Source organism: Chlamydotis macqueenii, chromosome 17 (genome assembly GCF_036417535.1).
Source record: "Chlamydotis macqueenii isolate bChlMac1 chromosome 17, bChlMac1.mat, whole genome shotgun sequence".
Lineage (NCBI taxonomy): Eukaryota > Metazoa > Chordata > Aves > Otidiformes > Otididae > Chlamydotis > Chlamydotis macqueenii.
In genome coordinates, this window is record NC_141572.1 from 6,139,638 (window position 1) to 6,155,045 (window position 15,408).

At 38.4% G+C, this 15,408-nt stretch overlaps 1 protein-coding gene across 1 annotated transcript in view; it reads left to right on the forward strand.

The window, feature by feature from the left end:
- The first annotated feature begins 11,621 nt into the window (after positions 1–11,621).
- Positions 11,622–15,408, forward strand: part of ADGRD1 (adhesion G protein-coupled receptor D1) — a 151,415-nt gene continuing 147,628 nt past the window's right edge. Inside the window, exons 1-3 of the mRNA XM_086761376.1 lie at positions 11,622–11,741; positions 11,838–11,874; positions 15,061–15,144. Of these exons, the coding sequence (XP_086617502.1) occupies positions 11,673–11,741; positions 11,838–11,874; positions 15,061–15,144 (190 nt within the window). The 5' untranslated portion in view covers positions 11,622–11,672. The remainder of the gene's footprint in view (positions 11,742–11,837; positions 11,875–15,060; positions 15,145–15,408) is intronic.

Below are 15,408 nucleotides of genomic sequence, written 5' to 3' on the forward strand. Positions count from 1 at the left end.
TGTGTTTGTCTTTTTCCTTCAGAAATGGTTTGGTTTTGTTGATGGTACAGTCTTAGACGAAACCAGTGGAGTGCTGAGACAAATAGTTCGGCCTTCACCTTCCTAAACCAGAAATACTCTGCTTGACTAAAGCCAGTTGTTTTCCTGACCTGGATTGGTTGTACTGGTTACTTCCTCTTACCAGAGTTTTGATAACGGTTGGTTGGGCCCTGTTAAACCAGGATCGATAGCAGTGTCTTGCAAGTAAAAGAAAAGCTAAATCTGCTGCTGCTTTGATCAGTTTATTTTCACATCAGTGCATTAATTTATATGGTGGCTTTGTGTGTGTACATGTTGATTTCCTTGGTGAGCTGAAAAGTTTGCCTTTTAAGAATCTTTCCTAGTACAAGCTGCTATATGAGCATCTCACCAAGTTCTTCCTTGCATATGTCCTATAACACTTCTGATCATCTCTGCAAGTGGCCAAAATTGGGAAACATTTTCAGCTGAGGACTTGCATTGGGAGAATATGTATGACTAAGCTGTCCTAGGCCAGTAGCTTTTTCAGAAAACACCCAGATGGTAAGACTGGAAATAGCTGTGGTGACTCTGAGTCTTTGCTCTCTGGCTTGTTTGTAGGAGTCCTTGTGGTGTGAGTTACTGTGTTCTGAGCAAAGAAGGCGAAAAAGGCTGATTCCTCTTTCGGATTTAGAGCTCACTCAGCTGCCTGACAAATAATGTGAAGTTATACTTGGAAGAATTTTATGCTTGAAAGGAAGGTTTAATATGCTAACCTGTTTAACAGACTTAGTGGGACTTACGATGAGCCAAACTGTAGCCTCTTGATATATCTAGTTATTGAATAATTGTAGGAATGTTGAAACATAAAGCATCTTATTTATACCAAGGCTCTGGCACAGAGCCTGAATTTCAGGTTACAGCTGTAAGTGTACAAGACAAATACCTCTAATTGGGCTGTGTGGGTAATTCTCTCCTAGTTCACAAAGTGAAGAGATTGTTTGATGGGCGAATGACACTTCTCCAAAATTCTAGTGTTCTACAAGCTGCATCACAAATGGGCCAATGTTCATATTGGAGCAGTAGCTCAGTATAGGAATAAGTTGATTTTTGTTTTATTTTGGGTAGTTGTAGTTCATGTCTGTCTTGCTGTGATCCTGGAATTCTGTGAAAACAATCAGATTCCCATATTTCTACTACTTGAAGGGGGAAAAAAAAAAGAAAATGTAAGGACAAATTTCCCCAAAAGTTATAAGCATATTCTTGTATTTTATGTAACACTAACAAAAGTTTTAATATTTGACCCACTGTCTCTGAAGTCATGGCTTTAATATATTCAATGCAAGCATTCAAAATGGAATTTCATCAGTGTAGTTCCATGTTACTGGAGGCAAGGAGCTTGGTTTACTTTCAGTTGCGTATTTTTGTGTTGACACTTTATTAATAAAACGACTGAAAAGGGCAGCTAAATCAAAAACTCTGAGTTATGAAGTAGACAGGCATAAACAGGAAGCTCATAAGCGTTGTGATCAATAACATCTAAGATAAAACTTAGGTAACTTCCTGTTACGTTTGTCTAAGTGACAAAAAAAACCCGGATTATAATCTAAAGCATCAGGATCTTTCTTGATACAGCTGTTAAGTTTTCTGTACAACACATTAAGCTAAAGAGAGCAAATCAAGGGACTAATACAAGTGATTTCTGTTTGAACTCTTTTCAGGTAAGAGCTTGCATGAGCTAGCACTGCGGTCTGATTTCCCAGTTGTAATACAACTTCCTATTGCTGCTACTTTATAAGCTTTTCACGACACAAAACCAGTGTGAACTTGATGATGACTTCTTTTCCATCTTGGTTACTTTGAAAAATAGTGCTGGAGGGGAAGCAATGTGTGTTTTGCTTATACTGGGAATATAAAAGGAAGTTAACTTTCCTGTAAGGCTTTTTTGATGGATTATACAATAAAAAAAAAAAATTGTTAAAATTTCCAGATCTCTGGTTGGATTTGGAGGGCAAGTATTTAGGGAAACAGCTCAAGCACAAGAGGCTTGTTCCATTTATAAACAGGGTGGGTCATAAACAAGAACTCTGCATTCTGGGGCATGATTTGTTGCCTTCTGATTCTGGATCTAGTGGGTGGTTTTTTTTTTAATTATTTCTTATTTGTGTCTGGATGTTTTGTTTAACTGGAATACCTGATTTGATACCTAGTTATAAAACTTATTTCAAAACATAGTCAGAAGTGCAGAAGCTGTTGTTGGGTAGGTGAGGCTTAAACCAGATGAAAGAGGGTAGTTCTTAGCTCACTAGCTGGACAAATCTGGCAGAGCTTTAAAATATTTTCGTTATGGAGATGGAGTGGTAACTGCCCTCTGTGCTCTCTCGCTCGCGCGTAGCCTGCCGCAGCTGAGGAGGCAGGGCCGTTCCAGGCTCGGATCGGGCCCCTCCCGGCTGGAGCTGCAGCCGCTGCCCTACCGCTCCCGGCCGCGCGGGGGGGCGCAGCGCCTGTGCAGGCGCGGGGCGGTGCGGTGCTTTTTGGGTGCATTAACACCAGCAGAGGGCTGTGACGCATGTGCTGCAGCAGATGCTAGTTGATAAAAACTTAAAGCACAGCAGGGAAAAGTTATTTCTTTGCACGGTATTTCTATTTCTTGCAAAATAAATGTAATAGCACTTTGATTAGACTTTTTTTTTTTACTTAGGTTAAATCCACTCAGAGTGTGAAATTGGCCAAGACAGTCAATTACAGGAAGATTTTTGTCATCCTAATGCTGTTAGCATAGCAAAGCTTAGGCAGTGCCATCATACACTTTCTCATTTTTTACCTGCTCTTCATCCATCAGATTTAGCTTAAAAAAACCTTTAAAACTGGAGCTTACTATGTGGAACCAGTCAACACCTTGATAATTGACATCGAAGTAAAGTATAACTTCACCTGGAAAAAAAAAAATACCCGTGCATTAAGTGCTTGATGTGAAACAAAAATGTGATGAGCAATATGCAATAGTCAAATGTAGTACAGCACTCTGTCATGTAACTCATGGTTTAATCCTGTAGTCAAGTTTCAGTATGAATAGCAAAATGAACAGAAAGCTCGAAGGATCAGTGTCCTGAGTGTTATCATTCCTGTTTTGCTGGAAAGAGACTGTAAAGAAGGGAGAAAGATGTTCTTCCACTCAGACCTTCAGAGTTGAAATGAGGATGGCTGGAAGAACTGCTCTATGACAGTTTTCTCCAGTTATGCTGGAGAATGCTATCTTTAAAACGTTCCTCAATGCACTCTGTGTATTTTGAAGGTGGCAAACTGCATCTGTGCTATCCAGCTGAGGTCCCTGGTTCAGAGTGTGGAACAAGCAATTGACTGACTCCACACAGGCAAATCCCTAGCTGACGTAGTGCTCGTGGAACTAACGGCAACTATTGCTCAGAAGCAGCCTGGGCAGTGTGGCACAAAACCAAAGTGGCATCTTTGGAAGTGTAGGTAGGCTGGTGGTAAGATAAAGCAACAAGCAAAATGTTGCGTTAGGCAGTGAGACAACATCCCTGTTGTAAAGGGCTGAACCTGTGAGAAGGAATATGGGGGACTTCAGAAGCAGAAAGAAGAAAACACGCACAGAAGTTGGGCCACTAGAAAAGGTATGGAGAATAGATGAAGACACATAAATTTTGACTAGGGAACAAAATGCTTGTATGCTAATAAAGTGATAATAATTAATACAACATTCCAAATCATTACTAACTATTAGCAATTATACTTAATGGAGACCTGCTATTAGATACCAAACCAAAGAGAAGAAAGCATCAGGGGGAAAGATGGATGCAGACTGGAGAGGGAGGGGGAAAAGCCAAAACTTTTCTGGCAACTGAGAACTTCACTAGATGGTTCTCCACCACAGAGAATTTAAAATAAGACCAGCAAATTGCAAGAACTCCCTGTACCCATACATGAGAGGCTGATCATGCTCACCTGTGACGTGTTGGACAGCACTCTAGGTAGTGCTGACAGGACACCACAGCAAAAAGCTTTAAAGAGAAGACATAGATCTAACAGAAAATATTTGAGTTCCGTCACTAATCTTCATTGCGCACAGGTCATTTCACTTCACTAGAAATTCTGTGATTGAAATTGAAGCTGCCTGAGAAAATCTACCTTAACACCCTGCAACTTGAAGATTACGTGTCAGGTAGAGTGTTTTGACACTTCCTTGTAGGTGAATAACTTGGGTTTGGTTTTGTTTTTTCTTTTTTCAGATCAGGTACTTTAGTAAACAGCAGGGACCTTTAGGAACATATAAAGGATAAATGTGATTTAAGCATGTAACATTCTGTGTTGCAGTTATCCCCTGGGGCAAGTATTTTTCTATTGCCTGTTTTATTACTCCTTTCAGTTATTTCAGTTGACTACTTTTGCAAGTGCTTTTCAAGTGCTTTGGTTATAGGCCTTTAAATGGGTAGGTGCTGTCTTTTTTGATATATGTGTGTGTGCAGTGCCTTGTACAACTGAGACCATGTCCTGACCCAGAATCGTCGGTACAGCACATGTGAAATAATACTTCTATTTTTCCACGTAAGTATTATATATCAAGCCTTGCGGAATAAATACAAATGAAAACACATAGGTGTAAAACCTTCTTTTCTGCCTTTGTAAAACTGGTATAAGAAAATAATGCTATCTGCTTGGGTTAATTACACTTTCAAAATTTATTTATATTTCGGTTGCTGTTGACCTCTATTGAGTGGATACTTGCTGCTAGTGATTTACTGCTAGCAGAGGACTAATGCTTTTATCCTCTCTGAGCAATGGATAAATCCTCCTTCTAAATATATGACATATATCACTGGCTAGTTAAAATCTGACACGTTAAGTTCTGAAATGCCATTTTTACAGGTACTGGCTTGACTACAGAGCTATTTCTTCCTTGTTTAATTCTACAGATGTGAATGTTGATGTGGTAGGTATTCCTTGATGATTCTATCTCCTGCTCTTCACCCCAGCTGACTTTGCATGTGATAAAAAGGCTTAGAGCCCAAAAGAAAGAAGGGAAACACTCAATCTCTTGAAAAATCAGTATTTCTAACAAATCAAAAAATATCTGAAAAAGGTCACAACAGCCATCTTTAGCTGCAAGTGACATCTGAAAAGAACAGTTATTTAAGGAGCCTATGAAAATCACTGAGAGACTGACAAATCCTCTAGAAAAAGAAAAGAGGGATTTTTCTTTGATCTCCATATCATATCCATTTTCATAGGCAAAATTGAATTTTGAATGGTTGATTTTATTTTGGGTTGCTTTTTTTTTGCAGTATGCATTGAGAACGGTGGCAGATACAAATAGGATCTTTTTTTTTCTTGTTCATTATTTTGAAAACATGTTTTTGGCCTGTTCCATGATTCCAGGGTGTGTCTTGTGATTTTAGGATCTTTGAGACGGCTGTTGTGGCCAACACATGTGATTTCTCTAGTAAGATTATTAAGCATTGCAGCAGAGTAAGGAACAAACCAATAGGAGTCACAGTGGTCAAAAGTGTGCATGGAAGAGGTTTTATGCCAGGGTTTGGTTTATGTATTGACCCTCTTCTACCAATGGAGAGCTAAAACTCCAAGACTCAGTACCTGAAATTGCAGGACTTAGTCTGGATCTTAATTCTAGAATTCAGTTTTCATGTTTTAAAATTAATTAATGAGTTTCATTTCAGATTTGATAACTCTTCATATCTTAATAAAAGTGCAGATTTGGAGTTACTGCCAACATTTTAGCCATTTCTCTGATTTCTGTCTCCATCCTCTCATTGCTTTTGCCACTTAGACCTAAAGTAAGAAACTACAGAAGACTGGAACTGTGTTATTCCCCATAGAATGAAAAGTCTTTAATATGTACATCTGTAACAGGCTCAGATGTTCTTACTGAGAAGTAATTTGCAGATTGGCTTCTGGATGTATTCTCCATTTGTGCTAGTAAACTTGTCTCACAAAGCAGTCGAATGAAACTTTCATGGAGTTGCTTTTACCCCGAAGAGCAAGAGAGAATTAAGTAAGACTGTAAGAGAAAAACTGGCACAAATTCCAAAGGCAAAACTTTATATTAGTGAAATACTTGGGTTATTAAGAAAATCTAACTACCTGAATAATATAAAAAATAGGCAGGCAGTGGCTTTTTGGCAGATAATTTTTAGCCTAATCACATAAAAAAATATGTTTTGTTTATACAATTATCCAATATTATGTAAGTTTGACATTAAGGCTCAGATAATAAAATATTTTATTGAAAGAAATCTTTGGGATTTGCACAAAAGCTTAAACTGTTTTGCAAAAATCAAATATTTCTTCAGTGTGTGGGATAAGATGTTCAAGGCACTACCACAGAATACAGAAAAAGTCTAATGAACAGAATGATACAGTGATTAGACAATAAAAAGAGTAATCCAGTAACTACTAATTAGTAAGTGAGACCTCATCCAAAGTATACTTAAATGTGTCATTTATTGTATGATATTATTCACCCGCTTACTTGGTCTTTGAATTGTCAAGCTCTTAATGTTTTCAGAAAGAATATATAAATTAATCAGCTTAACACTACATGTATAACATAATAAAAGTGTTTTCATCTGATTAGGCCTAAATTTTATTGCCAAAAGGCTGGTTTTGTTTTCTGGCATTGACCAGCAACTTCTCATTTGTCTTAATTAGAAAAATATTTTCCATGATTCCTTGTTGAATTAGCTCCAGGATCTTTGTTTACTTTTTCTTCAATCTGAACAGTTCAGATTGGTCCTTCTCCGTATAATCAACTGAAAGAAAATTTCATGTAATATTTTAACGAATGTGCTAATACTTTCTAATTTTGCAAAAAATATCTTTTACTCCTAGAGACAAGATGCATACAATGGTCACTGTCACCCTGTCTTTATGTTAGATAGCATTGTGCAAATAAAAACTGGAACAAAACCAGCTCTTCAAACTACAGTCCTTTTAAGTACTGCCAAATGCAAGATGGACCTGTTTGTCATGATACGGGGGTAGCGGCCTTTAAAAATCAGAGTAGAACTCATGGTCTCGATGAATTGGATAGAGCAGAATGCAGGCAGCAATTGTGGGACAGGGATGCACAAGTCAAAGAAGAACCAGGTGAATGATACAGATAGTTCCCAACATTTGATGGAGAAGCACACTTATCGGCAGGGTCAGCTGCTTCACTCTGGGTTGCGTTTAATTTTGTACAGGAACTAGAGGGAGAGGACTCTGTTCACCAAGTCCTTGACCTTCCTGTTGAATGTGAGCACTGCAGAAGTTTAAATACAGTGCCAACATGCTGCTTTGGTAGTGAACGTATCAAACTTGGTCTGAGCGCTAGTGCAAGACCTTCCCATTGCTGTCCTGTCCAAGACCAGCTTCATAGGTTTAGGAATGATCACCAAAGTGATGATAAAAAAAAACCCCAAACTCTTCTTTAGTATTCTACCTTTTCTTTACACAATCTTACTCCAGTGTAATAAACTGTGTTTAGAGGTGACCCCTTTATATGTCAAACTGCTTCTGCTTTAGCGTTCTGGGAGGAAATAATTTATACTCATTAAAAATAACTGTGCTGCTATAAAGGTGTAAGAAGGCAGCAAGTTGGCGGCAAGTTGGTACAGGCTCTTGTCCTGGTTCCTTGCAGATGTGCAAATCTCATCAAATTGCACTTATGTACTGCCGAGCAGTTCCAAGCGAGCTGGTAGAGTTGCCCTGGTGTTCCCCACGGCAAAGGACAGCTGAGTTAGTTGACAAAACGGTGGGGCTTTTTGTGTAAGTGAATTACATAAAATCAGTTCTACAACTATTTACATCAGATGTCCGTAACAAGCCAGAAAAGTCAGCACTAATATTTCAAATTTAAGTGGATGGATGTTGATAGATGAGCTGTAACCACCTTGTCAACAGTTTCTACTACTGACAGAGAAACAGTTTGACCAGGTATTCATTTTAATCCAGAATATTTATTGATGTATTAGTAGAGATTGTGATATTAGACAAGTTTTACAAAATCTAGCTGTCAGATTTGTTCTTAAAATACTCCTTTAAGATGTTTGTTAAAATATTTGAATTCCAATTATGCACCAACTCTCTTGTGAGAAGTTAATGATTCCAGTGAAAACAAAGGAAGAAAACTGTATTACAGATTGTTCCTCTTCTGCAGTGTAACTAATTCCTTGAAGAATTCAAAAGGACTGTTCTCCCTGCTTGTATTTATATAGTTAGCAATAAAGATTTTTAACTTCATGTTATGTTTCATTTCCTGGTAAAAGTCAGCTACAGCATTTACTGATTTTCTGTTTCAATAATATAATCATCCTGAATGAATACGAGGTGAACAAGGAAAGCTGAAACTGAAAGTTAAGCTGAATTATTGCACGGTAGGTCACGCTCACGTTGCTGTGCAAGTATTGCAACCGACATCACTGACATGTAAGGATTGATCTTTCTTTTTAGTGAAACCTTGTCTTTGAAAGCCCTCCACTCCCCAAAGAAGAAGGAAAGGGAGGGGAAAAAAAAAGAGAGAGGGAAACCTAGGGCATATAATTTCCCAGTGCTGTTTGCAAACCTTTGACTGTGCTGCAGATCATCAGGCGTTCTGTTCTGTTCAGGGAATTTGTTCTACCTGTCAGCAAATGTCTGAGCTGCAGAGCAGCTCCTCCCTGGACCCTTGGCTGCTCTCTACCTCAGTGGGACAGAAAATCTGGAGGCCTTTCAGGGCCCCCAAGTACCGTAACACGGGGGTCACAGCTTTCTCCATCCTTACGCCCTTGGCCAGGCCCTGGGTCAGTGGAGTGCGAGAGAAGTGCTGGGGAGAAGCCTCTCCAGCAGTTAGCGCAGGCTGCCTGGTTACGCAGTGTATACAGACCTTTGTGCTTTTATTGACATGCAAGTACTTTAAATAAATGTTATTTCATCCACAGGTTCTTCAAGAGCAATCCGCTGTGGCTGTTTGTCTCCCGAGCATCCGATCGGGTGCTCTGGTTTGCACGCACGATGCCCGGTGCTGCCTTTGGTCTGGGGTGGGAGCAGTGTGACTTTTCAGATCAGGGTTCCAAATGATTACAGGAGTAAATTCAGAATTTTGTTTCTGCAAATAATCTCCGATGTCTGCTTGCAATTTGCTGTTTCCACTAAAATTTTTGGCAGTGAACATGTTTGCTTGGATTTTCACAATTGTTTTGGTAAGCATATTCTTTCCCCGACAGGCCTCACTTGGCAAATATTTCAAATTCCTGTCTTTCTCTTTTTACATTTTAGCTTTTCTCAGGATTTTTTGCTGCAGCTCTCTATTATTTCTAAGGGTGGCTCTACTTGTCAGTACATGATGCCGAATTCCTAGGGTTTACACAGAATTCCTCCTATTCCTTCAGAACATAGAAGAGTTTGTGACTAACAGTAATGATGGAAGAAGTCTAGAAAAAATAAATCTTAGAGGGAAATAAACAAAAGGCAGAAGGGTTATAACTAAGTGGGAAGCTAAATTTTAGTAGGAACTGAAATTCAAAATTTTCAAAATTATTATGTTGTGGGTCCAAATCAGAATTACAAACAAAATGTGCATTTTATTTCAATACTGAAATTTTGTAATATTAAACTTTGGTAACATTGAAGCATTCATGCAGCATTAATGTCTGAAGGTTTCCAAAATTAATTTTGACTTCTTCAGTCCTTGGACCCTGGAGTCCCATCTACTCACCAGTCACCTATAAGGAGCTAGTTACCACCAGAAGCTTTGGAAGTTCAGCGTACGTCCAGGGAGCCAACTGAGTAAATCGGGGCCACAGCTGCCACCAAACTTGCTGGGCTTTCTGTTATATAATCTCTATATAAAGTGTCAGTTGAGAACTGTTTCATCCTAAAAATTATCAGACTGTAGCTAAGAGTTCAGTGCAGAAGCTGTGATTCAGAAGTAGACAAGTAAGAGGGCTGATATACTGGAAGGGTTAGAGCTAAGAAAAGGAAGCAGGCAGATACAGGCTGATGTAGGCACGTGAAAAGATGGAGCCAAAGTCACAAAATGGATGCGTGGGGAGGGAAGGATAAGTAAAGGTCAGAGGATAAGTGATAGAGAGATAGTAGTGTGCGTGGAAACAGGAGCAGGTGTTCATTTTCTACAGATTGGTATCTTGTGTGTCCATTGATTTTAGGTAGAGAGTGTTTTCCTGCACAAGTAAGCATCTGGGGCTGAAAACAAGTTCTAATCTATTGACGTGACTTTTGGCAAAATAAAATAATTTCATTTTTGCTGAGATGTTAGCATAGCAACTCAGATTTTTAGTTTCTGATCTTGCCTACATCACCTTTAAATAGCTCGTGTGAGGATAAAGAAGAGGTTGATACGGAAATTAAGAGGAGATGATCAGGGATAGAAAGCTTATGAAATGTTATTTAAAATATTGCTCTTTGAGTTTATTTCACTGAAAATAAGAAAGAACTTGGAGGGAATTGAAAACAAGATTTTACTATAGAGGAGCAGATTAAAGGAAGAATATTGACTAGTTTGAGATACTATTTTTCTTTTACGTATAAAATGATGTGACGTGGTTCAGAGAGTAATTGGGAGGCTCTTACAAAAATACTTAAATGTAATTATTTTTCATTTGCAAAAATGAACGTGAAGGGGCAGCTATAGAAGTATTTTCCTCATTCTTTTACTAGTTTTCTTGTGCAGCTTTGAGTAAATCAGTGAAATGACTGTTGCTTCGGTTTCCCCTTCTTGACAGAGACATAATAAAGTTAATCCCTCAGTGTGCCATGAGATTTAAAACAGTATTTTTTTTTAAAGGTTATGCTTACTTAGAGAGAAACACAATCTGTTATTTTAATAAATATATCTTAGCTTTCCTTCAAAAAGTTCTGTCAAAACCTCTTTTATTTTTCTTGAACATTTGAATTAAGAACACTTGTTCTGGTTTTTATTCTTCTCTAAGCGTGCAGACTGCGAAGAGCGGGTGATCTCTTTGATCTGTTTGCTGAAGCACACTGACTTGTTTCCACTTGTTCCTAGCTGGCTGGTGTTAGGACCCAGAAAAGAGACAGCAGCAGCGTGATATAAATAGAGTACCAGAATGGGACAAAGTTTGAGAAGAAAGCATGACATCACTCAGACTTGCTCTCCACCCAAAAAGATCTGGGATGGAGGTGCAAACGTGAGCTGGACAAGCGAGGAGTTAGCAACTCTGTTCAGCTCAGTTTCTGAGGAAACAGCGGGAGTTATCCGCCCTGTATGCTTTAAGGAAGCACGCTTTCTCGCTAGCAAACTAAACTGGCTTCCGATCTCCGACAACGTGAAAGTAATTGAAAGGAAAAGCAACCATAGGAAGAAAGTTTACAACAAGATCTTTTCTTTTTGGCACAGATTGTAACAGAAATATTTGACTTCTTTCCATGGAACAGTACAACTTTGGGATCTGATGCACATTTCTTTTCTTTTTCGTCCAGTCACAGTAATTTATTTACAGTTAAATGAAGAGATCAAAGTGTGAAGCGAGCAAATACTACTCAAAGGGTCTGGAAGGATATTTCACCACCACTGAAGGAGCGGACTTTTTGAGCCTGCATGGAAAATGTCCTTTTTACTACAAAAAATAGCAAAGGAAAACTTATGATTGAAATCTTGCAGGAATTTTGTTTGTTGTACATTTAACCTTAAATAGACCATGGAGAATTTATTATCTCTGCTGTGTTGTCATTATTCTTTGCTGGTTTTATTTCAGTACAAATATCAGGTAATGTTCTGCATATGGTCAGTAGTGAGATATATTTGAATTCCTCTTAGCATGTTTTGCCTCACTGTGTCTCATTATGTAATGTTTTCTGTGCAGGTATATGGAAACTATTCCCAGCTATCCAAACACCCAGGTAAGGAATGTTCTGTTTACATTTTCTGACAATATGCTTAACTATTTATTTGCTTTTTCAGTTTCTATTTTTCATTTTCTTAGTCGTCCCAAAGAAGCTCTGGTCCTACATTTGTATGTCAGCTCTGTATTAAAAATATAATAAAGTCTAAAGTATCAGACTGTCCCAGTCATTTTAAATTCAGTAAGCTGCCTACTAAATATTCTGCATTGAAATGTATTTGGAGAAAGATGGATTGTATTTGATACATAGAGAAATCCTACATGCAGCGTTTGTTTATTATTACTTTTTTTGAGCGTGAGTTTCTGAATCAGACCTTTACATAGACTATGTTATTTTTTTTTCCACACTGCCTCAGTGTTCAGCATTTCAATTCATTGATTTACAGTTAGATATGCCATCTTGTATGCATCACCCTCCTCCCAGCCTTCCTGCTTAAGTTTAAATCCGTTATAGAGCACATTAAGGTTCTCTGATCTGTTTTCAATGTAGAAAAAACTTACTCAAAGCTTATTTGGGGTCTGTGTGTGTAATGGCAGAATTCTTCTGTTTATATAAATAGTTTAACCTCAAGCCTCATGGTGGTGTACAAGTACAATTTTACTGCTTTACCAATTCATGTATTGCTACGTGCTTTTAAGTTTTAACCATATATAATTATTTTCAAAATAAAACACAGAGTGATGTGGAAAAGCCCTGTTGTCTGCTGTTGCAGTAGCTTCAGATGGATTAGTTTCTTTTGTTCTGCTTCCACTTAAAGCCCAAGAAATAGCCCCATTTCCTAGAGATGAGGATCACTGGCTACTAGCTGGTGGAACAGTGGGGGGAAAAAAAGTCGCAATAAGGGGCAAATCACACAACATTTATTTTGTAGCACAGTGTGTGTGTGTGTGTGTAAGCATAATTGTGAGCAATGCTTTCTGGGTTTGAACTAGGCTGTAAACAAGTCCTATGATTTTGTTCTAAATGCAAAGTGTTTACCTATTGAAAGCATATTGCAAGTATAAATTGAATTCAAGGCAACAGGTGTTTGTTTTCAGAAGTCTTCTCAGGGCTGACTGGCTGGAAGTGGGGTAACAGCATGGCTTTGTATAGTTCAGAACAGGGAGCTGGGAAAGCCACTGACATGCAGCATGGCTCTAGGCAATTCACTTTGCTGCATATCTGTTTCCCTTCCCATTTTTTCCCCATTTTTTTTCCCCAATTTTTAAATGTAAACTCCTTAGAATATAGCTTCTCCTTATAAGTTTGATGCCAACCATGGAAATGCCTTTGTCCTGATGCTGCTACTATTCCTCCTCCTCCTAAAATACTTGTGCCATGTTGTGACAGTTTTTTGACATAAAATAATTTTATCCTGGGATTTTTCTTTTATATTTTTCTCTATATTTTTCCTACTACCTCTCTTAATATTTTTTTTCCCCTGATACAAAAGGGACATGTTAATGGGAACAAGAGATGTTTGCATATATGCACAGTGTGAAACTGTAGGCATGTTCTGTGCTCTGCAAAATGGAACTGGTAGTTCGATGAAAGTTGGATGGAGGTACATTTGCACAAGTTGTGTATGTGGATGCTCTTAATATTGTAGAAATGGACCACTTTTGTTTCTTTTGCAGCAGCCAGAATATGTTCTTTGACAGAACAAAGCACATGCCCAGATTTAGTTCATGTAAATGCAAAAACTTGTATCCTGTTTCCTCAGTGTGCTTTACCACGCTCAGCTTAGTTGAGTTTGACTCACCTGAAATTTTCAAATTGGGTTATTCTGTGTCATAATTCTCTTACGTTGACAGTAGTTTTCTCCTTTTGTTAGCAATTGTGCCTTCTTCTGTATCTTCTAAATATTCAAAGGAAACATGTAGCCATAGAATCTCATCCATTTCTCTGAAGATATCCCCATCTTATCTATTTATACTCATGCTCCGTCTCTGTGGGAAAACCTCTATGACAACTGCAAGCATTTCTAGTTAGGTAGGCCAATAATAGACCCTGATCAATTATGAATAATTCGTTAGATATCTTTGGTATAGTTGGGTTTGGAAGGAAGTCTGAGTAGTAGTTCCCGTACCCTCACAAGATGCAGAGCTGTTTTTAGATCTGTGCTCTCAAATCTACAGTTGCTTGTTGTGATGTTGAGCAATTTTATCAGCTTTGCTTTTTTATATAAAAACATCTTAGGATCCTCTGTGTCCTAGCTCTGAAACTATGCCCTGAGGATGGAGGATATCAGACTGTTCAAACTCATCAATTAGACTGTCCAGATAAATCTGCCAGTGGAAACTGACAGATGTTTTACTTTTGTCAGCCTGTCCACCTGTTGCTAAGGAGGACATTTAGGAAAACAAGATGTTGCCATCAGCCAGATGGAGTTGTTCTGGTTTTGGTGTAGTGGAGAAGGTTCTGAAGGAATAGCTAATACCGTCTGGGGAGCAGTGAACTCTCTTCTGTATGTTACTTAAGATTCTGGAACTCCTTCTCATGAGGAACAACAAATCCCTTCTGTTAAAGGGTGTAGTTCTGCTATGTGACTGTTAAGCTGTGTCTGGAGACATCAGGATGGCTTGACTGCAGTAACAACTGCAGGCACCTATAGTCTCTCCACCAAGTACTGCTCCGTACTGTGTCTGACTAGTGTCTCTCCATAGAAACCAAAGGTGAAAAAAACAGTTAGATTAATTTAACCTGAAGGTGTTGCACTGGTTTTTCAGTGGGTTTTGGGAAGAGGATAAGATTTCTGGGAGCTCTCTAGCATCTCCTCCTCTCTTGAACTGCAGAGAGCTGAGTTACCTATGGAGGAGGCAGGAGCAGTAGTAGTGTGCTATAGAGGATAAACATTCCCGCGTGAAATTACTCTTGAATGACTTCGCAACTGTTACTTCAACAAATGCTGCTGGGTACGCTAGCAGAGATTTAGTGAGAGATGGTCACACATTTTAAGTGCAATTAGAATAAAAATCAGTTGAGTTTTAAAACCAAGTTTTCTTCAATGGTTCATCAGCGAGGTGACTTTAATCTCCTCTGCCATTTTGATTTATGGTCTGTTTTATGTGTAGTACATGATTTACATAAAATGTTTTTTTTACTTAACCTATTGAACTCCTTTAATATTCTTTTCTGTGGAGAATTGTTACGCTCCTTGTTGGGCCTTACTTTAATAACCTTTTCATCTGTGTTTCTTGAAAGGGTTCAAAGTTTTCGCATCAGCTTCCCATTACTGGCCACTGGAAGATGTGGATGGAATTCATGAATTTCGGGATACGAATGGAGGTAGACAAAGGATTCGTTGACAATGGCAATAACATAAGTATTTGTGGCAGTCTGTAAGTAGAAAGGGAGCAGGAGAAATGAAAGGGGTTAGCTTTTGTACCACAGCAGTTGAGATTTTTTTTCAGTTAATATTCTTGCAGTGCTCCGATGTCCAAATGATATTGTATTTGTGAACTGACTTTTATAGAGTATTCTCAGACATTTTATGGGCTGTCTATGCATTGTTAAGGTTATAAAGAGAAAGGGTTTATGATCCAAAGAGTC